Consider the following 25,723-nt stretch of genomic DNA (forward strand, 5'->3'; position numbering starts at 1 on the left):
TAGGACAGGCCTCAATATCTATATACCTATAATGTAAATCTACGTCCATATATACATTCTCTGTGCAATACTTGGGAACTTCCCAGGGTAGAGTAGCCAGAGAAACCTTGAACATAGTATTTTATGGTAGATAAGAACCGTCTAGACTAACGCTTCAATCAGTCCTTGGTCTTGTCAGTCCTTACATTACATGGGTTGGACTGTGTTGTGTTGGGTAGTTCATTATCAATTCTGCCATAGAATGCAAAAGAAAGTTTCAAGAGGAAAAATGAAAAATTGATATTGCAAGTTATGGAATCTATGCCCAAAGTGGGTTTACATGATTATTACATTTTCACTAGTTTTTTTATTTTGTTTTTTTGTCTTGATCAACCAGCAGGAGAGCTTAGCTGCATAGAGGTGAACTACTGTGTGGATATGAAAGGCTGATAAAACACTCAGGCCTCCCTAACCTTTTATATTTGTTATTAAAGTGATATTTGTAAATGATTTGTACATTCAACAAAATTGACCGTTAAGCCATTAGCAGTCAGCTTGGCGTCCCTCTGTAATCATGTTCCATAGGCTCAGCTGGGTACTGCGTTTTATTGTTTTTAGCCAACCCAAAGTCAACATTGGTAAACGTATTGGGTTTTTAAAGGGCCATACAGTCTCCATTACTCCAGCTATTATGTTCTATAGGTCCTAAGAGGGCATAGGGGTTGCCAGTTACTGGGTTAATGCTGTATGGTTTTCATACATGCCACTAGTCCTAGTTTGGTTAGAAGAGTTGCACTGGGTGGTTGTACTTACCAATATCCGTCAAGCCTCCATTGCATTCACGGTGCGTGGGCAGCGCTAGTTTTACAGCGCAAAAATCATTGTAAAAGTTGTATGAACTGGACTCGGTCAGGCTCTGTATTTGCGGTGCCCTTCTGGGGTAAGCTGTATTGGTTCATTTATAAAGCTGTTGTGCTAGTGACTCCTTAGATCTGTTTTTATGTCTGTAAAAGTGCACTTACCTCTTCTTTGTTAATTAACAATAAACTTTATATTTCTAACATGTCTTTTCCTGTCTCTTAATATTCTGTAGTATTCTTCTTTTTAGTTGTCTTGTTCATTTTTTTGCTTATCCTTGTTTTTCCTATTTTAACACAAATGTTTGATAAATAACCCTTATTTTTCTCGCTGTAATACCTTCTGACATCACACATATGACTTTATGCTAATTTGGGAGCTGCATGTGCATTAATTTAATAGTTATGGCAATATTGAGGATTGCTACGGGCACCTAAGCAATGCGTTAAGTTTAAAAACCTCACATATTCCACGTATATGCTTATTGACCACTTAGCGAATAGGTCACTAATGCATGTGATATCTCTTCCTGGTTTTTTTTTTGCACATGGATATTGGTTATTAATTTTTTTCCCACCAAAATTAGTTAACGGTATTGTTAATAGTTGGGAAATTGTGAAAACAATAATTGCTTAAATGGATTTCAAAATGACTTGTGTTTCCTTTTCCTATAATGTGCTGCCCGAGTATTCTCTGTAAGGTAAGACTTGACTCTCTCCCCCTGGTGGTTCGGAATTCCTGTGTATTTTTTGTGTCATCCACAGCCCTGTAGACTGTGTTTCTAAAACAAGGTGTCTTCATTGATTTCAATTCACTTACGTTATCTGATCATTATTTTGTTTTTCTGTTTTCAGTTGAAGTCTTTGTGTGTTTTATTCGTTGTGTCCATACTGCACTGGTATCGGAGTTGTTTCTGTAGGTTAAGGAGGATAGTTTTGTCTGTGATGTGATGCCCATTGTAATTATCATTCTTGGCCCTAACCAGTTTTGATAGACTTTGAAAATGGGTGTTAATAAAGCATGAACCTTGTCTCATATTTACATACAGTGTATATCAAGGAGTCCGATTGGGTTAGGTTAGTCATCATCTTGATCATCTTAAGCCATTTTTGTACCTTAAAAAGGAAACAAGCTAACAAGAGTAGGCGTGACGTTTAAGCAGTAGAGGGTATAATTAATGGCATAAGATTTTTAATATAATAGCGATTTCCTGCTTCTGCTATACATCACAAGAATGATTTCAGCCCACGGTATCTCTCATAACCCCCCCTACATTAAATACCTACTATGGTAAGTTTAGGTAATCATTGATGTCCCGTCATACATATCTGTAGTCATTATTGTTGCAGTCTAATTTGCTCTGTACTTCTAATTACAAAAAAACAATAGTCTTCAAAAATGTTGTTCTTACCTATTAAGAGATGGGCAGAAAATATTTCTGAAAGTAATTAGTGTAATGAAATGTGGTGGGCAAAATCAACTTGCCTTATAACACGGGCGTGCTTAGCTGTGGCTACTATTAATTTTATATTGTAATTATTATGGATCTGCAGTAGTATGTATAGTTCAGTGTTGCTTTTTTGTGAATAAAATATGTAGCTCATGATATCATATGTTTATTTGACAGTTGACCAAAGCATATTCCAGAACTCAAATGCAGCTCACACACCAAAGCTACAGCCCAGCCGATCCCTTAGCCAGTTGACAAAGACACAAAGTAACTCCGATCCTGCAGGGGTCGGTATTTTGGTTGGCAGCACCCAGCACCTTAAAAACCTAGGCAAAGCAGTTGGTGCCAAGGTGAATGATTTCTTACGAAGGAGAGAGACTGATCGAGGAGACATTGGTGTCACAGAAGTAAACAAGACTGTGGTTACAGCGCTCACCTGCAGTGAGATGTCTTTGTGTCGGAATCTTGGTGAAGGAGAAATGTGAGTGTTCCACAGACATCGTTTTTTTTTCTAAATGAGACGATGATCTCTAAAATGTGGTGTTCGTTAATAATGTTTCATTAATTTTCATTAATAATTAAAAACTTTGCATTGTTTATGTGAACCTCGAATAACTACTAGATATGGTAGGAAACGAGTGTTTCAGAAAAAAAGATGAGCAGAAGTCTCATCAAACTTGCTACAGAATGCTAAAACAAAAAATAGCTATCTGATCAAAAGTGACAAGTTATTTTTCAGTTGTGAAGGGTCTCATATTCCTAAAGTAATTAAGCTGGTGAATTAACAAATATTAGTTTTTCTTGGTACAAAAGAACATATAACATTCTAAGCTTCTGGAGGAACTGACACTTATCTGGTAAATTTTGTAGGTCAAAGTTTTTGGAGAGTTTTCCTCGCCTTGAACCTCCTCCACCTGTTGTGAAGAAACGCACCCCACGGGCTTTAAAGACGACACAGGATATGATGATCTCACCAAATCCGGTAATAACCAACTCGGAGAAGCATCTGAGTTTCCCTTTATCCAGCTATAACATAACAAGTGAAACCCCCAACAAATCTGTAGTTGAAGAGGACAGATCCCCAGAATCAAAACACCAGCCTGATCCTTTACCCAACGGAAAAGCAGAAACTGATGTTAAGGAGCATGCTGAGGAGCATAACGGGGTTCTTTCTGAGGCAACCTTCACTGTACCTGACCTAATTCACAAAGAAATGCTGGAGACAGACCTCAGAGTTCCAGCTGCTAACTACTCCTATAAGACAGACATGAAAATCAGCTGTAGCCAAGATGAGCTAAGAAGAGAAGAGACAAATGATTCAGCATGTGGTTCATGGCCAACAAACTCAAGCCTAGACAAAGAAGGTCCCCATCCCGACTTGCTGTCCTTTGAGTAGATTTTTTTATGGTGCCATACTGAGAATCGTTTGATAATTGGAACCATGGGTCTTAAAGATGGATAAAATTATCTTTGTTGAAAGCAGACTACATGAGTAATTATGACCTCACCAGATATACCACCAGGGGTTTCCATACTTTTCTCACTAGTTACATGTTAAGAATTTAAATTATTTCACTGAGTTCACCTGTAATGTGCCTTCAGGAGGCGTCCATGTAAACTATATGTTAAGTGATGTATTCCTTGTTAATGAAAGATTCTTAGATTTTTTTTTTCACTTCTGGGATTTTGTTAAACATTTCAAGATTTTAGGGTATTTTTTGTACTTGTGTAGCTGCATGCCATTTTTACTGTGTGCATATTATCAAAGTACATTTTAGAAATAAAATATGTAACATTAATTTATAACTAACATAAATCACAGTAAATTCAGCAGTATTTTATTTGTTACACAAACGGGGAAAGAAAATACACGTCACACAGGTGTCATCGTCATGAGTGTGTATCATATATTAACACATTTTATGCAAATGAGAATTTTAAAGAATGGAAATTTTGACAGTGGATTAACACTATTAATATATTGCTCCTTTAATGTGCATCTTTAAATTAATTTGAAATGTTTTTAACAGGGGTATAAATCAGTTTTTAGACTTTTATATTTTTTCACTTTCTTACATGTTTGAGTATGTTTTTTTTCTGATATGGGATTAGATGTATCTGTAACACTGTGATGATGAAGAATAATACTTGGTTGCCCACAATGTCGGGACAGAATGTGGCAGTGATGTTAATGCTATCTTTCCGGTTTTGTGGGCCTTGAGCATGTTCCTCTAGCTGGACTGGCAGAAGGCTGGAAGCCACCGGGACACAAGTGAACACCTGCTTTTGGATGGTCAGGTATGTTCATTGCTTGTTCAATGAGGAAACAATTGACTACTTTTTGGTGCAGTAATAGCCTTTTTTCAGGTTGGATATTGGGATTTTTTGAATAAATAGTCTACTAGGGTAAGAATCCCTTGGTGTTTATGGAATACATGCCATACACTCCAAATGCACTAAAGCCTTCATAAAAAGCCAATCATATGCTTGAAGAAAATATACTGAGTATTCAGTAGCCACTGCATGCACTTTTTAGAAGTCCCTACATTCCTAAGGGAAGCTGTCTATAGCAGGCAAACATAGAATTTAAGAGATTTTTTGCGTATGTATACAGTTCTCTGATGTAATGTATTGAGATTTGGGAATTACTGGAATTGGGGTAACCGTACGCTAAATGCTTTTCTGTTTCTAAAGTGTCCTGAATGCGTTGGAGAGACAAACATAGTTTCTTTCTAACATAGGTTTAGTGACCAATATACCAAGAGGTTAATGTTATATGATCAAAAGCTTATTACTCAGTTTATCTGAATTTCCTTAAACACTAGCCCTGTTGTGCCGTCTGAATCTGAGTTCTCGGATGTTACTTATTGTTTCCACAAAGGACACAGAAAAACAGGGAAGGGGAAATGTGGCTAACTTTTGTTTGTTTGTGCTAGTCATTTTCCAGTATGCTCGAGTAGATAAAATATTGCCTTTCATTGTTTCATTAATACAGTTTATGTTGGATTCTTCCAAATGTATCCTTAAGCCCAAATTTCTTCCGCGGCCCATCACGCACAAATTCTCCATACCAGTGACAAAGCCTATTACAAGTTTGTATGTGAATTTGTTGACAGAGATGAGGAATATTACAAAAATTGCATAGGCCAATTTTATCTTTTTTCCCCAAGATGAGCTGTTCTCTGCCGTTCTGCATGTCTACCGTTTAATAAGCAAGTTGCCTTTCCTTTCTGATACACAGCTCTTTACTCCATTTATACCGTTCAGCATCCTGTGGAATCATCAGCGCTTTTGCATTTTTGGTACACCACTCGGTAACATTTCATTACGGCTGGCATGCATTGAGTATTGTCAGTTCATTAAAATCTCAGATGAGTGTAAATGTAGACATAGTTGTATAGTTATTTCTTTGAGCACAGCTAATTTTGATGAATTTAAGCTTGTTTTGGCATTTTAAGTTAACTGGGTTAGATTGGTTAGAATTGTGTGGCGTCAACTTATATAATTGAATGCTTTGGAAAATTAAAATGAAAGCCCTCCAACTAAAAATGGCAAGCAATGGTTTTACTATGGTTTACCAAGGGGCTTGTAATTGTTGTCGTCATTCTACCTTATATAGACAAAGTTTATTCTTCAAAGTGCTAAAAATCAGAACCTTAGTTTGTATGGAAATATTTTTAAAATAATTTACTGGATAATATGTGTCAAGTTATCCAGATACTGTGATGTCACCAAACAGAACTTCCCTTTTTCATTTGTGCCCAAGTCTCCCTCTTCAAACAGTACACCCTGTAGAGTTCAATGTAAGCCAGCTAAGACTGCTGCTTGGCTAGCCCCTGGACTGGCCCGCTGGGAAACCTGTTTTTTTTGGTAGGCCCTGGAGAGAGGCCAACTCGGGCAGATGGGTCCTCGGTGGCTGGTAGAAGGCCATCTGATGCAAAACTCAGGCAACTCGATCAGCCACCTTTGTCTTCCATTGCTTAATAGACTGGTTATCTCTGATCTCCACATTTCACCGCTGGATAGCACAGGATACTAGGGTAACGCTATCATTTCTCTCTATTTTGATTGTTCTTTTGCTGGTATTTACAGCCTAATCAGTCAGTCCCCCCCCCCCCCTGCGGGGTTGTTCTGTCTCTGGATTGACAGGTAGATAGGTGAGGGCTGCACAGAGCACCCTGGCAGGCAGGGCCGGCCCTACAATGGAGCCGACTGGGGCAATTGCCCCAGGCGGCACTTCAGAAGGGGCGGCACTTTGCCGCCCCAAGCGGTTTTTTGTTGTTTTTTTTTGAAGCGGAGGAGAGAGAGAGGGGCTTACCCGCTCGGCGCCCCTCTCTCCTCTGCGGCGAGTTTCCCTGTTCGGTCTCGGTGCCGGCTTGTAATGCAGAGCGCCGGAAGTGACGTGAATTTCCGGCGCTCAGCATTACAAGCCGGCACCGTGGCAGCACAGGGAGACTCGCCGCAGGACTGTTTAAGGGTAAGTACCGGTGGGGGGGGGGGATAGATAATGCCGCCGCCCCCCCCCCAGCGTTGGCGGGGGGCGGCATTTTAAACTTCGCCCCAGGCGGCGTTAAGTCTTCGGCCGGCCCTGCTGGCAGGGCCAAGTGAACAGAAGTGTGTTTCAGTAAAACTGTGACCGACGTTGAAGCAAAATGTATACAATATAGAAGTGTACAATATATTCCTTCAGTGTAATGTGTTTTTATCTACTGATTCCGATGTATAGATATTATATCTATATTATATATTATAGAGAAAATATGTGCTCTATTTTAAATTTTGTAGCAATGTGTACTTTAGAATCTTTCATACATGAACTGTACAATAAATACATACTTATATATAGTATTGTTATTTTTGCATCACTTTCAAATTCACAGCAAATAGGTTGTCACCCCTAATGTCATCAACGATTAACGTTCTTTTCTAGGCAAACATACACAACGAGAGGACGGCTCCGTGACCTGGCTGTCCCACCCGCTTTAAACAAACAGAGCTGAAATACGCAACACATCCTATACTGACTCACGTACATGACAAATCCACAGGATCTGCTAAAAAGGGAACTAAAATCACACAGTGACACAAAGGCAGACCATTCATATCCCACCAGATGAGACACTGCTACTTTTTTAACTGTATAATTTAATAAAGCCGTTTTCTGCTGTTTCTACGCACGTTTCTGGGGCTTTTAGGGCTGTAGAACACTGATATTCTCATACCAGCAAACATTCTGAGCTCCTAGAAAGGAAGGCATGGGGAGGAAAGTGGGGCACAGGGATTTGCCTCCCAATACCTCTCTCTATGATGTTATATATATATATATATAATGTTCATACATGTTGAAATGTCATGATGTACTCTAAAACCAGACAATATATACTGTATGCCTCCCATTTTCACAAAGTATTAATGTATAGATAGTGTTACTTGAATTATTTCATGGTACAAAACAAATCAGAAGCTAGTTTTAATTTTTTTTTTTTTGTTATAGGTATCAGCGGAAATATAATATAAATGCTGACACGGTTTGCATATTCAATTCTGTAACTAATTTATCCAGAGGAAACCAAAGCTACAGCTTGATGTTTTTACTGTATAGTTCAGTAGACGGTTCTATTAAGCATGCAAGTCCCTGCTCATAGCGCTAACCCTTATTTGCCCTGTTATGCTTTGATAATATGAAATATCTACCCATCGAATAGTATAAAATAAAGTATACCCGAGTCCAATCGCAAACAGCTTACACTTACCCATCCTATTATGCTCTGCTGAGTATAATGTAACTCGAACATACATATACAAAAACAATATTTGTAACTAAGATCACAGCCCACACATCAAGTGTTTTGGTTCCATGGCAAGCTTGCAGTCTTTGACAACGGGTCAACATACAGAACACATCCTTGTACGCAGCATTTACACTCAAAATGGATTGTAGGCTTAGCAAACTAAGTGAAAGGATAAAACACACAGAAAGCAAGTTCCTTTGTGCCAAGCTTGCAATTAGCTTCGCAGTTTAGTTTACAATCTGAAAAAGTAGACACAAACTTGGACTGTGTGAACATGAACAGGCAGTACGGTAATAGGAAACAAGGTACCTGCTCGTAGAGCTGGCACTTAGTCTTGCACAGCTGCCATCAGAAATCATGAGGCCCAGTGTAGACGTAAAGCCTGGGCCCTCATCCTCCTCTTATCACCAGGGGAGAGCTGGCAGGTTCTTACCAGGGGGGGCAGGTAAAGCCAAGTGGGCTCCACCAAGATTACATTCTAACAATAAAACAGAAATATACACTTACCTTCATTAATATTATGCTCCGGACTACCTCAAAGACTATAGTATCATGTTTGTGGTTGATTACACTATAAAATTATAAAGTCCCTGCTCACAGATCTAGCACTTAGACTATAATCTTAACAGAGCAGCTAAGGGATAGGATCTAAGAAGCAGATGTTCCTTATATATAGATCTTCACCTTACCAGTCTTACTAGGTTTTGTTAAGCTTACTTTCTCATACAAACCTATAACCATAAACATACTATTAGACTTACCTTACATTTACCTTCGTTAATATGGTCCACTTGCTTTCTTCCCTTCTTCATGGGGTATTCTGTTGTGGCGTTTGGGGGTCCAGTACACTGATGTTATGGAACCCTGTCTAAAGGGCTAGCACTAAACTCCTCTCTTGAGTTTACAATCTGACAAAAGAACCAAGACAGATTCTGCATATCTTCCCCTTTCCTGTCTTATTAGACTCCGCTAAGCTTACATTCTAATACAACAATGGAATTATAAGCATAGATTTAACTTTTCCTTAACCTTCATTATTGTGGTTCACTGGGCTTCCATCTTGCTCTAGGGCAATAGGGTTTGCTTAGTTTTTATTATGGAGGTATATGGCCCTTGCTTACTGTAACGGGTTCACCAAGAGAGCTGTAGTAACTCCCAGAGATCACCCACATGTATCCTCTTGTCCCCGGAATCACTTCCAGCACCAGCCAGCATGCGCACCTTGGAACCCTGCTATGTGTACCCAATAAGTAGACACAACTACCTTGAACTGAGTACAGCAGGAATGAACAGTTTATTGATGTAAAACATAGACTGATATAGCCAAATAACTTCATTAACTTAAATCAACATTGATAAACAGGTAGACAACCCAACCTTTAATCCCCTTTAGCTACTGAATATCCCCCTGGTAGCCATCCTGTTAATGGGATTAGTTTAACAATGGAGTTCCTGCCTGTTTGGCAGCCAGGCTGGAGCCATCTCTGACTACCTTGGGCCCCTGTATAACAGGTCATTCTGTCACACTTACAATCTAAATAATCCAATACACAGAAGACAGTCCATGCCTGGAAAACTTTCACTTACCTGTCTTTTTTGTCCTTCACTAAAGGTTACATTCTACAATATAAACAGACCTATAAACACTTCATTCCCTTTCAATATTATGGCCCGCTGGGTTTCCTTGTTCCTCAAGGAGAATAATGTTGTGGCAGTCACAATCTATTACATTATAATGTATCTGCCTGGGGGGCTGGCACTTAGCTGCTCTGTTGAGTTTACAGTCTAAAGAAATTGATCCAAGACACCCAAGAGGGTCCTTGTCAGCACTGCTTGCACTTACTCGTTTTATAGGCTCTGTTAACTTGCATTCTTACCCCACAACCCAAAAATAGGGTGTTTCTATGAAACCTGTCCTAGGCTGAAATGGCATAAATCAAAAAAAGCAATGAACACTACTGTCAAAGTTTAACTTTTTTTTTAGCAAAAAAGTGAAAATTCTCTTTGGATTTCTTTTGGTTACCGAAAACAGGTACTAAACGTAGGTCTTTCAAAAAGTGGTATAAGGTGAACTTTCGAAAAGCGGGTGATACCTGTAGAACGAGAACTTAACACATACCTTAACTGTTATCTGTAACCACACACTGCCAAAACGAGTGCAACCTAATTGCAGTGACAGGGCTGCCCCATTCACTTAAATGCTAGCTATAGAAGCAAGTCATAGGTCGCCCATCCATTACTGACTCATGCAGATAAAAAAAAAAAACCACAAAGATCCATAGCTGGTTACCTAGATCAACTAATATGGTACGGACATCAAATGAGGACAATACTGTTTTTTTTGTTGTTGTTTTTTTTTTTTAAAGGGAGTTTCTAAAATAACATTTTATATTTGACTCATTTAGGTTACTTGTGCAGTTTGTTAACCCAGTTCTGTTGCATCTTTGCAATAGATGAAGATTTCCAGAAGCATCTGTGGGGTCTAGTGGGCTATGACTTCATATGACTTAGTTCTCAGTGTGTATTAGCTCCAAAAGGGTAGTGATGTCATGCTGTCACCCTGGCAACATCTCTAATGGGTAACATATGTAAAAAAAAAAAAAAGTTTGGAATACCGCCAACTAAATACAGCTGATTTTATGAATTGGGTAGGAAAAACACTTTCATTAGAGCTGGTAGGCACACGAAGAAGACTATAGTTGAATATTTGGTTTCCAGCCTGCATGTACACAGGGACACTAGCTAAATATCTGAATTATTAATTTTAATAAATGCATCTTAAAGCCTTACCATGCTTTAAGCATCATTTTTAGAAACCTATAACTGGTATCTTTGACATGTTAGTAGAGCCACCCAGTGGCAAAACATAGCCAATAACACTAGTCAAGTGAATAACAGATTAGTCCAGTTTTTATTACGCACTTTTATTTAACTTCATTTGTCTGGTCAAAATTTGGTGATCTAGTTTTCACTCACTTCCTAGCCACCTAGAGTTCTGAAATGTTGCAGTTATTTAATCACGGTTGAATTATTTGCAGCGTTAAACAATTAGAAAATATTATGAATAAAATTAAGTTTGATTTTTACATATGGAATTTGTAAACAATGAACTTGGCTTCACATAAATTTGGATGTCCGGAATTTAGATTTTTCTCAATCTTTTAAAATTGATGAAGGTGGCAACATCTTCATGATATTTTAAGCCAAAAATTTTAAATATTTAATTCTCGTAAGAGTAAAGGAATTAAATAAATAAATAAAAAAAAAAAACCTCCAAGACTTGAATCCAGAATATAGAGGGCTGCAGCAAGAGTTTACCTTTCATTCTTGAGAGTATGGAGAGGCAGTGATGGAATACAGTGAGTCTGAAAGAGCAACTCAGAATGGGTTGGAGCAGTGAAACAGAAGAGGGCGTTTAGTAGGGAGCTGAACTAATTCAGATGAGATCATTAAAAAGGAGAGAATTAGTCAAGTTTAACGAGGCATGTGGTGAAAATACCAGGCATCGGAGATCAATATGGTGGAACAAGAAGCAGCAGAAAGTGTACAGGCCGAAGAAGTTCCAGGAGGATAAAGAAAGAAGTGGCTTGCTTACAGTCTAGTGGGGAGGATCTTTGTTATTTTGGTGATGGTGGGTGACTGCTAGGGGAGGGGGGGTTAAAGGAGGAATTTGAAAGGGTCAAGAAGAATAGGGGGGATTACAGACTATAATTCCATGAGTAGTTACAAATATCAATTACAGCTCTGGGGACGTTTGTGTTTTGGTCAAATTTGCTACAATTTAGGTGCAAGTTCTCTGGCTTAGCCAGACAGCCTATTTATTTTGCACAGACCTTCACTGGGTCCAAGGTAAGCAGCAGGACTGCATGCGGGAGAAATTAGAAACATTTTCAAGAAAAATAAATAAAGTATTTCTCTTCCAAAATAATGAGTCAGACAATTTATTACAAAAAAGTTAAGAAAAAACGCACAGTACCAATAAAATATTTAAATGTAGAGGAGTTTGCTATATACACAATGTTAAAAAAAGTTTCCTTAACCTTACAATGGAAATAGGATAATCATAAATATGCATACATTATTTCCTTCATCTTTTGGCATTTAAAAATAGATACAATTACAGTATTGGTAGGAATTGTCCAGGAAGACCCATGCAATTTATACAATTCAATTATCTCAAAGCCACCAACCCCCATTATTAAATATTATTCTTCATGCTCGTAACTTCTATAGACCGTTGCCATTCTTCAACAGCCGATGGGCTCCATTTTCATCTATCGTTAGTGGCGTTTGGAATTCTTTATTCTGCACATATGGTTCCAAGCCCTGATTTTGGATAGGGAATGAAGAAAGCAGAAGCTTAGGGCACCTAGTGCCTGAAGGGAACTGAAAACTATATATAAAAAAACAGCTGGGTCATGTTTAACCCTTAACTAGCACGAGTACTTTAATATGGCAACTAATATTGCCTTCGACAATGCAAGAAAACAAACATGGAAGCTATGTATTTACCTCTCCAGCATAGGATATCAAAGGTGAAATTTCACACTGGATTGGTAGGTCACCAACATCCTTCATGCTGCAAAAAAACAAAAGCCACATATTTAAGTGGAGTCAGTGGTAGTAACCTGCGGAAACCGGAGACTGCAAGCATCTCGATAAGCAGGAGCTACATGTTACAGTATTTATATAATGTACCGTTTATGATAGATATATATATCCTATCTATCTATCTATCTCGGGAGCATCTTTTTGTTTTTTGTTGCCCAGCACTCGCGCTCATTCTTGTTCAATCTCTCTAAAGGTTTCCCTACCTTCTCTGCTGACTGCTTACGCATCTTTTATCATGAATCTGCCATCTTTTTTACCTTCGCATCTCTGCAGAAATAACACAGCAGGAGCTTCTGCCAAAATGGCAGCGCTTGCAGGGACATCCTCTCAACAATCCTCCAATCGGGGGAAAGGACGTCACCAAAAATCACCAACTGAGGGTAATATGGCAACGCTTGCAGTGGTGTTCTCTCCAATTAGGGGAGAGGAGGTAATTGCAAGTGTCATTTTGGCAGAAGTTCCTGACGACTTTGTCAGCAGAGAGGATACCAGATTGGAGATAACCGAGAAGAGGATGAAGATGCGAAAGTAGTCGGCAGAGAAGGTAGGGAAAAGTTTGAAGAGCATGAGACTAAACAAGAATGAGTGTGAGTGAATGTTGACCCACAAACGTCTGAAGGAAAATCTGAGCTTTTTGCTTAGTTTCTTTTTAGGGCTTCGTACGAAATGCCAAAGTTACCAAAATTCAGTCTAGTATGGACTCCTTGAATAATCGCATGGTGCAAGATAAGACTATATGAGCAAACAATACAATAAAAAAGCACCATTTAGTACTGCCCAATCCAACTATAGAATTACTCACTCAGGTTGTTGCAGTGTCTTTAGATTTGTGTAATGTGATACAGCTTTGGTGTTATCGTAAAGCTGTGAAACCAAGGATAGACACATGCAACGAGCCATTCAGTTTACCTGCAGGCGATTACTGTTCTGCAATCAAAAGGGGCCCAATATGTACAAGTCTCCTAAGTTAAGGGGTTACAAGGCGGCCATGCTCTACAAGGCAGTTCTCACTTCTGGTCATAATATTTAATGGACATGCAGGGATACTCAGCGGTATTTAGAATTTGCATGAGTAAGACAGTGAATGAGTAAGACAGTTGTCAGTGACAGTAGGTAAAATAAGGTTAGAGACGTTGGTTCCCGCCACCTCAAAAGGTTTGTTAATAGTGACAGACCCTGCACCATGCATTTATAATTACTTGTTTTGGATATGATCCGGCGCCGCTCCATACACTCTGCTACCATGGCTGTTTTAAAGATAAATATGACAGTTTTGGTCATAACCTATGTCATGTCACAAACCCCCCCCCCCCCCAGTACATTTTAGACATATGATTTCAGAGCTAGAGAATCAATGTAAAGCTGTTCGACCCTATAATAAGATTAAAATGCATAGAATTAGAATTTGTAGAATACCAAAACCCAAGCCTACACAGGAGTCCAGAGTTTGGTGCTAACCAATTGCTACTCTGGTCTGTTGGTCAGCCAGTAAGAAAAAGAAAAAACAGAATTTTATAGCCATTATTATTTTACCACAGCTATTTATATGAGGTTAATATAGCTGTGGCTGGGGTTGCTTTATTCATTCAAACACCTATACATTCTTGAGCTAAAAATGAAATGTATCATTCCCATAATGTTTGAATAGAAAAAAGAAAAAAAAAAAAAGGCTTGTTTTATTGAAATTACTGAAACCGAATACAATACTGTAGTTAAATTCAAGATGGTTTAAGAGCAATATCTTAAATATCCATTTATTAAAAATAAAAAGCTGGGTAGTGTCTGTAAGCGGTGGCTCGCCAATTTTATCTGTTGTAATCAGTCCCTCCTCGATCAAGGACAGGTTCTACAGCTTGAGACCTACTAAAGAGTATCTATTATGGTTCAGGCATCTAAATGCTTGCATGTACTCTAGACTGGCAATAGTATTTTACTCACAGGGGGATGGCTGGAAGTCTGGTTCCATTCTCATCAACAAAATGTCCGCCAGCATTCAAAACCCAGCAGTGATGCAATGACATGAGGGCCTGGCGGGCAGTACTGGGGTTATCCTTCCCGTTTTGGCTGTCGGCATTCTTCAGAGGTGAAAACTCATCCTCGCGCAGAACCTCGAACACGACAAACTTCCTGGCAGTGTAAAAATATACATTTAAACAGCACACATGGCAGCTGCATATTAGCCATTTGTATGTATTCCAAGCACTGGTATGTTGGGCACTTTGTATTAAATAAACCCTCGTTAATGTGTAAGTTAAGTAAATTTCAACAGCGACTTACTCTGCAAACTGAAAGATATCAAATACAAATTTTTCCATCTTTACTCCGTTTGGCTTATCGGGGTGAATTAGTGAACCGTGTGAATCCACATATGGAATTTTCTTGAGTGCCACGTGGTGTTTAAGCTGAGGTTCATAAACCCTGAAACATGTAAGAAGATAATACATTTACCCCATGAACTCATTACTGTATAGCCATTGTAATTCATTATGTAGAAAACGCTGATCATTTAGGCTGCTTAAAAATAGGCCATTTAAGCGATCTCTAAAGTGACAGATGCATCATAATACACTATAAAGCAAAAGTGCATAAGTACCGTATTTGCTCGATTATAAGACGACCCTGATTATAAGACGACCCCCCAAAATCTGAATATTAACTTAGGAAAAAAAAAGAAAGCCTGAATATAAGACGACCCTAAAGGAAAAAAGTTACCAGTAAATGTTAATTCATGTAAACTATTTTTTTAAATAAAAGCTATGATTGAGAAAAATATTTTTTTTGTTTTTATTTCCTTGTATTTTCCAACCTGTCCCCCAGTTACGCACATCTGCCCCCAGGCTTGCCACACCAATATGGCACTGTGGTCCATGATATGCCTTTTAACCCTCTATATGCCACTGTGCCCCATGGTATGCCTTTTGACCCCCTATGTGCCACTCTGCCTCCAGAAATGCCTTATACCCCTATATCCCATTCTGGCATTTAGGGGGTTAAAATGCATATTATGGGGCAGAGTGGCATATAGGGAGGTATAAGGCATTCCAGGAGGCAGAGTGGCATTAAGGGAGTTAAAAGGCATTGTATAGAGCACTCTGCCTCCAGAAATGCCTTATAGCTCCCTATATGCCACTCTGCCCCATAATATGCCTTTTAACCCCCTAAGTGCCAGAGTGGCATATAGGGGTATAAGGCATTCCAGAAATGCCCTATGCCCCCATTTAACACACACACACACACTTACCGGTGCTTCCAATTTCCTGCTGTATTGCCGAGGCAGCGGGTTGACGTCTCCTTCCGCTGCAGCCGGAAGGAGGTGGAGTTGGCAGCGGGGGTTTGTCTGCGTCCGTCGCGGATACCTTCCCCGGCTGTCAGAGATCAGAGTTCCCCGCACCGGTGCGGGGGATCTGGATCTTAGTCTCATAATCAGACCTCTATTTGAGGTCTGATTAGAAGACGACCCCGATTAGAAGACGAGGGGTATTTTTCAGAGCATTTGCTCTGAAAAAAACCTCGTCTTATAATCGAGCAAATACGGTATATAAAGCAAATTCGCTACATTTGAAACGTGTGGTCTCTGTATACCCAATACAGAATAGCTACTTGCCACAATAGACATTTATTGGAGTCAACTTGAGTAGGGGTCATTTAGAATATACTATCTGCAGCTGACAAGACAATTTATAAAGCCACATAAAAGCAAAAGTCAAAGGAACAGCAAAAAAACAAAACAAACAAACAAAAAAAAACAAAACAGACTTTCATGTTCAAGTTATGTCCTGTGGTCCATAGACAAGTACAGCTCGAAAGGAAACGTGAAAAGTTGTCAAAGCCCCATCATCTCAACTTACATAACGTTCTATGTAATTATGTATAAAGAATAATTCTGCTTCCAAATGACAGGAGTATAGCCATCTCCATGAGAATTTCATTGATTGGTTCCCATAGCAACTGCAACACTTACCAGCATATTTTCTTTCTTTACAACACTTTCTGTTGTGTCACTTATCAAAAGCACCCTAATATGGTTGGTTACCCTAAGTCACTTACGCTACAACTTGCTGCAGAAACTGTCGAGTGAAGAAGTGGTTGGCAATGTTGCCAGCATTGTACATAAGTCGGCCGTCCGTGCTACGAGCCTGAGCAGTGGTCAGCGAGATCTCACTATATTCCACGACCTGATACACACCATCCACGCGGCAAACCACGCCAACTGGCTCCGTGGGGTTCATCTTCTCCACCACCTGTAAGTAGTGAGTATTTTACAATACCAAACTGGTGCACAACAAAATAAATAAAAAATGAAGCGACTGTGACAGTCACCAGCCTTACCTTGGCCCCACAGTCTGCTTCCTTCGTCACACAGAAGCCTATAAATATAGGATCTGCCACCTTTACCAGAATGTTGTCCACACAGTATACGTGCATGTACTCTATTCCTCTCTTCTCCATATCTTTCAGTATACCATAGGCACCCAATGCCCTGTACAGACCGCCATTACCATCTGCATAATAAAGAATATGTTTAGTTATTTATAATGCTATACAATGGTAGAAACCAACCATCCTCAAAATGATTCTGTTAAAGAAACTCCCAGAGTTGTACTTAAGCATCTACTAGAGCACTCACTGTGATTTAACCGAAGTTGTAGACAACTTGAGGGCCTATATGTGGTTGAAACCTAACCAGAAGCTTACCTGGTGCCATAGAGAGCTTCCCCTTTTCTTCCATAAGAATCTTGCCCTCAAAGTCCATAGCTGGCAGCATGCCTTGTTGAAAGAGAATGACGTTCTCTTCATTCAGTCCAAAATATTTGTGTTTCTTAAAGAATTCGTGCGTGGATTCCATGGTACGTCCACTGGTCATGATGTACCTATCACAAACGTAGGAGGAGAAGGAGTTGGGCTTGTACATATTGACCAAAGGCATCTTTCATATAACACAGAAAGGGTGCCTAGGACAAAAAAAGTTCCTTAAATAAACTAAAGTAAACAAGTGATACTTCTCTCACCAAGGAATCGTGCATTGCTGGCCATAGAGATCCTTTGCCAACCTCTCCAGTTTCAGTATACGTTCAGCTTGGATCTGGAAGAGACTTTTGTGAGATGGCAGACCCACATCATACATTCCCTTCGGATACGACACACCCAGACGGGTTCCTTGTCCTCCAGCTAGCAACAGGACCGCCACTTTACCCCTAGAAATCTGCAAAAAGCCTGATAAAGCAGGCAAAAGTAAGGCAATGACAGTCAATTGAGATAAGCTTAAATCCCATTTCTGATCTTACATACATTCTTAATACATCGCAATCACAAGGGTTGCAGACCCCACATACTTTATACAAAGTAAAACATGGAATAAAAGGTAACAGTAGAATGTGTCACAGAATTACACTGGGATTAATGGTGAGGAAGCGACACAACATATTGTCAATTTTCAGTAGATCTCCAAGATACCTTAAAAAAAGTTCTCGACCTCTAGTTGAGTCTATTGGAGCCCTCCAAGCTCCCCAGTGTTCCACACTTAAAAAGGGAGATACAAGTTCTTCCCTTTGAGGGACATAGTTGCCACAAAAAGCCAATATTAAACATGTATTTTACCCCATTCATCTGTTAGTGTATGAACCCCCTAGTGTACTGGAGACCCACACAATTTGCTTAGTACATTTTGTCAGCAGGATAACAGGACCCTTTTGAGATTCCATTAGCACTACTGTCACATGATGTCATCATGCATTTAACAACTCCAGAGAGACATGGGGGAGACTTACTGGAACATAGAGGCTGATTCTAGTGCAGACTGATGAGTGCTCTTACTGCAATGGTTTCATGAGTGGGAACTCCAGTGATGTCTAGAGAAAACTGTCACCAGAATCAGCTTCTATACCCAACTCCATCCCATCCACAGCTGATCCATATAGACAATCCTCTCAAGTTATACCTAGCATCTAAATTAATATATCACCATTTGCAGTAGACTGATGTGGCCAGTAACATCACAGAATGGCTTGCTAAAGTAATAGTAGGTTATACCTTGAGTCTCCCAGTCCTTTATGTCCTCCCTGTCCCGGGTCACACTGCCAAGGACCTCTCTGGGCACAGCCTCCATCCGGGAATCCACTTTCTGTTGACTGGACGAGACGGAGAACGAATCCATAGCCTTACGAAAGAAGTCATTAAGCTCTAAGAAGTCCAAACCCTTAAGATCCTCCAGGAGGCTGGATTGCTGGTCCAAGGACAGCTCATCCCAGAACCGTAGTACATGGCCCTGACCAGCGTCGGAGAGGGACTGGCGAACAGCATCCACATCCATTCCGGCCGAAAGATCCAATAACCGAACGCTGGAAGCAGCAGGCGACAAGAAAACGCGTTTAAAACCCAGCAATGAAACACAGATTATAGATCCGTAAAAGAACAGGTCTGTTAATACACAGAAAAAACGCCACATCTAAGTATATGACGTGTACATCTCAAAACTCACTTCCGCCTCTAAACTCTAATGCGCCCTACATACACTCACTATAACCTCACCTTATACCGGGATTCCACTAACCACACACCCACCGGTCCGCCAGCCCTCAATTTATATTAAACAAGAGCAAGCCACGCCCTTTCAGCTATGTTTTTATACTATACAGCAGCTAACCACGCCCATAAAATGCTACAGGTCAGGTTTCTATGGCACCGATACGACCATCTTGCTATTGGCTAAAATCTGACATCATATATTCCCAGTGCAGACGCCCTAATGGGCCGTGGCTCGCGACCTTTCCAAACTATTGGCTCCGGTTTTAGTGACGTCATGCGAACGTCTTGCTCTGCGCTTCAGCCAGTCCTGCCTCCTAAACAGCGTGGCAAATGGTGACATGTAGGAAGGGGCGGGGCTGGGATATGTCTCTCTATAGGGAGATTGCGGACATATGTTATGTATTAGTATAGAATGCAAAGAAACTCAGCGGGAGGGAGAAAGTCATTCGGAACAAGACGGGTTCGCGCTGCTCAGCCGTGGAAGAGGACGTTAACCGCTCATAGCTTCCTCTTCTATGGCAAAGGAGAATACTTTCCATAATAAGCGTAGAAACATAGAATTTGGCGGTAAATAAAAATAATTCTGGCCATTTTTCCTGATGTAGGCCCTCAGCCCTTAATCTTTCCTCCATCCTGTCTTAGGTTCAGGATACCTTTCTGCCTATCCAGTGTACCTTTAAATTCCCTGACTGTATTAACCTCTACCATTTCTGCTGGGAGTCTGTTCCAACAACTGAAACCTTTTTTCAGACCCCCCCCCCCTTTTTTTTTTTTTTTTTTTTTAAAGGTATGTCGATTACGTTTAGCGCACTTTAGTGGTGGTGTTAGACGTCTGCAGACACGGAGTATTAATCATGCTAACAAGGTAAATTATCTCTGCTGAGTAGACGCTAATGAAAGAAAACTAGCATTAGCATAATTACATTTGAATATGCGTATTATGTCTGCTTTCTTTCCATTTAAAAACAGGCTATTTTCAGATCGTTATCAAAAGTTTGAATCTACTGTGAATTCCAAAAAAAACAAACCATTCAACTGTAAAGCAATGTTTTTAGTATAAATAAAACAAAATCGCTGTATGTAAACGAGCGCCACAATCTTAGAATATCACTGAAATAATCAACTTCTCGGATTAATATAAAAGAGAAAATGATTGCGATTCCTCCCTTATTGATGAGACCGTCTGGGCGCTCCGTCTCTAGGCTTGCTTTTTAAGATGCTCGTTGCAGATAGGAGAAAAGAGCCGCCTTTATACAAAGCAATCAGAAACCTGACATCATTAAAAAGCGTTATTTCTCCACAGCTGGGATTACTAACGGGGAGACGGAAAGCCCTCCCGAGGAGTGGGCTTATTAAGCATGAAAGTATGATATGAGTCAGCTGTGCTTTGGAGACTTGGTTTAGACATTTTCCGGTTGCCCCCTACCAGACTGCCCCTGAGTACGCGGGATATATCAATGAATAGCGGGCTTCGTTTTGGAAAGTTCTACATTCTGCATGCTGTGGGGCAGCACTTCACATATGATGCTCAGCAATGTGTGTATATATATATATATATATATATATATATACATACACACACATATATGCTCCCTGGAAAACAAACGGTCAACAGAGTCACCGCTTATCCCAGCATTGCCAATTTACAAAGCAGAACAACACACCAGATTGTAAGATCGTCATCAGAGCCGTCTTTACCCAATTGCTTTATCTTGGTCTGTCAGTGTAAGAACGCTGCGTAAATTGTTGGTGACAACATAACTAATGATAACTTTTCTTCCTGGTCACTCTGCATAGAAATTCTCTTTTCGAACCTTCATACCTGACACCTCACCCAGTGATCCTGCAGTGACTTCATAGGATAAAGCCCCTCTATAGGGACTGCCCCACATATATAGGGACAGCTGTGAGGTATGGATGACGCTATCGTCCATGTGTTACCCCTCACTGATTGATAATCACTGGAGCTTGAATACAGTGATATTTGAAATCAATCTTCTCTGCCAATAATCCTTGTAAAGAACGACTTGTTTTTTCCCCTCAAAACATCAGAGAGATTAAAGAGCCCACCAAGCCGATAAATTCACCTTTCACTTTTATCTTAGTCCTTCGTCTAGCAGATAACATTTAACCCCTTAAGGACAATGCATTTTGAGCCCGTTCATGTACAGGCTTTGTCATTAAGGGGTTAAACCATTCATGGGGTTTGCATATAGTACGTGGCTGTGTACAAGACCAACGTTACTGGTCTGGTGTCAAACTCCAGGTAGGACAAAAATACATTGGTTTGGCTCTGCCTCCCTTTTAAACATAGTCAAGACTCCAAGGAATGGTTTATATCCTCTTTATCTGAGCAGCCATTGTTGTTAGCCAAACATCACTCTGAGCTGATCCTTCATGGCACTGCTATAACTCCTCTATACACTTTCATCATAGTATCAGCTGGGTGACTCAGACTAACCAATTCTATTGTTTATCACAAGGCAATATGATCAAACGTGAGGGTGTCTGTTTAGTAGATTGGACTAATATAACATTCTGAATTCTTTTCTTTGTCCTTATCTTATATCTAGCTTAGCCTTATGGCTGTGCTTGCTTATAAGCCTTCCCTGTATTAACATCTACCATTTCTGCTGGAAGGCTATTCCATGCATGCACTACTATTTAAGTAAAGTAATATTTCGTGATGTTACCTTTGCCCCTCTAGCTTAAGTCTATGTCCTCTTACTTACTTCCTTTATCTTGTTGATTCCCTTTAAGTATTTTAATTTTTCTATCATATCCCCCCTGTCACGTCTTTCTTTGGGGCTATATATGTTAAGATCATTTAACCTGTCCTGGTAAGGTTTATCCTGTAATCCATGAACCATTTTAGAAGCCCCTTTCTGAACTTTCTCCAGCATATCTATATCCTTCTGGAGATACAGTCTCCAGTACTGTACACAATACTCCAAGTGCATGTTAATTTATTATATTACAAAAAAATAGAAGGGTTTTTACAAAGAATATTTCTTAAAACTTATTTTTAATTTGATAATAATCAGATACGTCTACATCCACCTGACACAAATATTGAAGCAAAGAATACCAGCAAAAACCATACATTTAGAGCAAACCGCTGTTATGTAGGATAGTCCAACCACCCACTGCATCACCAGCCTAATGTGGTTCTTCTCACTGTGTTACTCCTGACCTGTGGGGGGAAATGATTGGTCCTGATAGCCTTAGAAGAAGTAATGATGATGCAAGGTCAGGGCAGTGACATAATTAGTTATGCGATATTTGTTATAATTCTGGCATTTAAACTAAAATCTGCTCTTCGGAAACACTGAACAGTGTGCTGTGGCTAGTTTACTTGAAGCCCCCCCATAAACAGTGTGACATGTTTTTTATACCTTCGCTTGTAAGTAAACATTGTGTGGCATAGTTCTTTCATGCAAATCATCGATTTTTCTTTTACTTTAAAGCTGTGATGTCATACTTTAATTGCAGCCACCAAGCACATATCTGCTGTTAACTCTACTTTGTAATTACTAGTTGCTAATGGAGACTCTAAAACGATGTCAAAATAAAAGACGTAAGGACTGATTATGGCAATCCTGTTCTAATGTTAGTGTGCTGAATCAGTGTGTGTGACATACAGAACACGTAAAGGAAAACCATAAAGGTATGTCCTCGTTGTGGTGTCTCAGAGTTATGCTGTCACACCCACACACACACCTGCAAGGTATGGAATAATGGACCAAAGTTTAAAGTGTGAGCCAGTACCATACCCTTGAATATTTTTAATATGTGGTGGGTTAACATATGTTTAAATGATCATACAGTAGCTATGTCACAGGCATAGTTGAGTGCTGTGGATGCCCCTCTCACACATATCACTATTACAATTTTGCATCAGTGCACAAAGAACACATGAAACATGTGAGTAGGATGATGAGCTTCTTTCACAAGCTGCATAAATCATATGGGTAGTCTTAAAATGAGATGAGGACTCAGCAAGCCTTTAACCACAGTTCCACTTGTGTATGAAAATCATTTAGTGTACACTATGTTGGCAATCATGGGAGCTAGTCCAAATAAAAAATATAGATCTTAATTGTATATTGTAAAAGTGCACAGTTAGCAATGATTGTATTATTCTATACTGGGTTGGTTACTTGCTTTTGGGGATGTCTTGTTGGCTATATGAAAAACAGGACATAGACTAATTCTATCCCAGACTTCTCCCGTGCTTCAGATTCTTTGGTGTGTAGTGGTGGCAGCCGGTGAAGGTGTGCGCGATTCGCGTAGACAACTTCTGCCGCTGCCGCCACTTCCGCCGGGGCTTCTATGAATGAGCACCAGAAGGTCATGTGACGCCGGCACTGCTTCATTGAAGCCTCAGCATCGCACAGATGTCCTCCGGCTGCCAGAGAAAAGGCTCCAGGTCCCATGCAGTGTTGCGGGGGATCTGGATCTTAGTCTTGTAGTCAGACCTCTATTTGAGGTCTCATTAGAAGATGACCTTTAATATAAGACGATGGTTATTTTTCAGAGCATTTGCTCCGAAAAAACCTTGCCTTATAATCGAGCAAATACGGTATTTTATAATGTATGTTATTATATACATTAATAAATGACATGCACTTTTGCTCGTCTCTCTCTTTTGTTTTCTCTCCTTACCTTTTTCACTACCTTTTTTCTTCTCTTAACCCTCTTTGTTTTCTCTTTTTTTCTCCCTCCCTCTTTATTCTATGTTCGCCCCTTTTCCCCTCCTTGTTCCTCATTTTCTTCCCTTCTTCCTAGTTTCTTTTTCTTTCTTTTTCAAGCATCACAACCCCTTTATACCTACTATGCTCCCATCACACTCACTATATCTCATTGTGATCACGCACATCACACCTCACTTCCATCACACCCATCACACTCCAGACCTCACACCCATCTCACCCAGTCATCACACATTACAACTCACTCCCATCACACCCAGCCATCACATCTCATGTCCAGCCCATCTAATCACACCCAGCCATCATACATCACATCTGACACCTATCGCACCCAGCCATCACACACAATACCTCATGCTCATCACACCCAACCATCACGCACATCACAGATCCCACCCATCACACTTAGGCATTTTTTTGTACCTCATGCCAATCACACCTCACACTCAGCCACCACACATAACACTTCTTGCCCATCACACCTCGCTCCCACCACACCCATCCATCACACATCCCACCTTATGTCAATCATACTAGATCAACACAATGGGAGCCGATTTCCTGACAATGATTGTACAGGAAAGCAGGAAAAAAAGTTGCTGCAGCCGTGATTTTCTTAGGAGCAGTTTAAAAGACCCCAGAAGCAGCAAAAATGTAACATCCTTAATTTTTAGGATTTAGAAAAGTAGTAAATGTGTATTAATGTACTTGATAATGGTCAAAATTCTCATACTACCTTTAGAGGTATGTTCAAGGAGTGTCAATAGGAAAGAAAAAACAGATATAATAAAACCTGAATTCTATTTATAGTGTCCTTTCCAGATGCAACAACAATACAGAATGTTTAAAAAAACAAGATTAAATCAAGGTAGGTTTTAACCTTTTGTGTGTGTGAGCATGGATATTGAAAAATACAAGTTCAACAATAACCTTCAAATTGATAACCTAAATATTAATAATCAATGTATTAATAATCAATGAAACAAATGAATAGCATTCAGGTAGGGAAGAAGAGGACCCTACGTTTGTGACCGTACAGTCTATTAGGTGATTGTGGGGAAATGAGGCAGGAGGTTAAAAAAACTAATTGCAATCCCTATTTTCCCTATGCACAACAGTGGTAGCCAACAAATAGTAATAATGTTTTTGTACATGTAGTATTGATTTGTCACCACTAGATGGTAGATGGTAATGGAATAACTGGTTAGAATGTTCTAAATCCGTTGTAGTTCAGCATGCTCCCTCTAGTGGAAAAGACCATAATGTGCATAATGTGAACCTTTTGTTAGCCTTTTTTTTTGTTAGTGGTTCTTGTGTCTTGTGTGTGTGTGTGGGGGGGGGCCCTGTTTTCGCGTGATGAGAACTGCAGAGCGCAGTAAGGGAATTAAGACATACATGCATTGTCTGAACAATCTAAAACAAAACCAAGGACTAATTAAGTTCTGAGTGTTTAAATGAGGAAAAATGGGCAGACCAGATGGGCCAAATCTAATATTGACATATCTGCATTTATGATTACAGGCCTATCTAGCAGGCATATTTCTGTATGGGTAGCAACAATGCTAAAGCGAGATGAGTAGAAGAGCATTATGCCAGTTTTTGAAACCTATCCGGTTTCTATTTGTTTTTTTAAAAGAGCACATCCAATAAGGTCACCTTCTCCATGACATTTGGAAGGAAGATGTTTTTTTAGGAAAGTTAGGGTGTCATCAACTGCAAAGGGGGTGGTTTAGCCATTATGCATTTGTAATATTATACACAATTAGACATAAAATTTAATTCATTTAAACACATAT

The 25,723-nt window shown here is 39.8% G+C and overlaps 2 protein-coding genes across 2 annotated transcripts; one reads left to right on the forward strand and one right to left on the reverse strand.

The window, feature by feature from the left end:
* Positions 1-2,439: 2,439 nt before the first annotated feature.
* On the forward strand, positions 2,440-3,683 carry CUNH1orf226 (chromosome unknown C1orf226 homolog). Its single transcript, XM_089497706.1, has 2 exons — positions 2,440-2,768; positions 3,158-3,683. Exons 1-2 carry the CDS (start codon positions 2,440-2,442, stop codon positions 3,681-3,683), a joined length of 855 nt encoding a protein of 284 aa, XP_089353832.1.
* Positions 3,684-12,306: 8,623 nt separating this feature from the next.
* Positions 12,307-19,006, reverse strand: LOC149283324 (UDP-N-acetylhexosamine pyrophosphorylase-like). The gene is made up of 10 exons (XM_089497686.1): positions 18,721-19,006; positions 17,700-17,904; positions 17,386-17,561; positions 17,020-17,192; positions 16,738-16,931; positions 14,968-15,108; positions 14,629-14,817; positions 13,890-13,937; positions 12,592-12,658; positions 12,307-12,405 (listed from the first exon to the last, which is right to left on the reverse strand). Exons 1-10 carry the CDS (start codon positions 18,998-19,000, stop codon positions 12,307-12,309), a joined length of 1,572 nt encoding a protein of 523 aa, XP_089353812.1. The 5' UTR covers positions 19,001-19,006.
* Positions 19,007-25,723: the final 6,717 nt, after the last annotated feature.

The sequence above is a fragment of the Sceloporus occidentalis genome, unplaced genomic scaffold (genome assembly GCF_023333645.1).
Source record: "Sceloporus occidentalis isolate IW3139 unplaced genomic scaffold, rSceOcc1.0.p SCAF_106, whole genome shotgun sequence".
NCBI classification, from domain to species: domain Eukaryota; kingdom Metazoa; phylum Chordata; class Lepidosauria; order Squamata; family Phrynosomatidae; genus Sceloporus; species Sceloporus occidentalis.

Bases quoted from the DNA above. Each gene is read 5' to 3' on its own strand.
- CUNH1orf226 (XM_089497706.1), top strand. From the start codon at position 2,440: ATGATATCATATGTTTATTTGACAGTTGACCAAAGCATATTCCAGAAC. The intron at 2,769-3,157 runs GTGAGTGTTCCA...TAAATTTTGTAG, and splicing joins AATCTTGGTGAAGGAGAAAT to GTCAAAGTTTTTGGAGAGTT.
- LOC149283324 (XM_089497686.1), bottom strand. From the start codon at position 19,000: ATGGATGTGGATGCTGTTCGCCAGTCCCTCTCCGACGCTGGTCAGGGC. The intron at 17,562-17,699 runs GTGAGAGAAGTA...CGTTTGTGATAG, and splicing joins CAGCAATGCACGATTCCTTG to GTACATCATGACCAGTGGAC. The intron at 15,109-16,737 runs GTAAGTGACTTA...TACATGTTTCAG, and splicing joins TTTCTGCAGCAAGTTGTAGC to GGTTTATGAACCTCAGCTTA.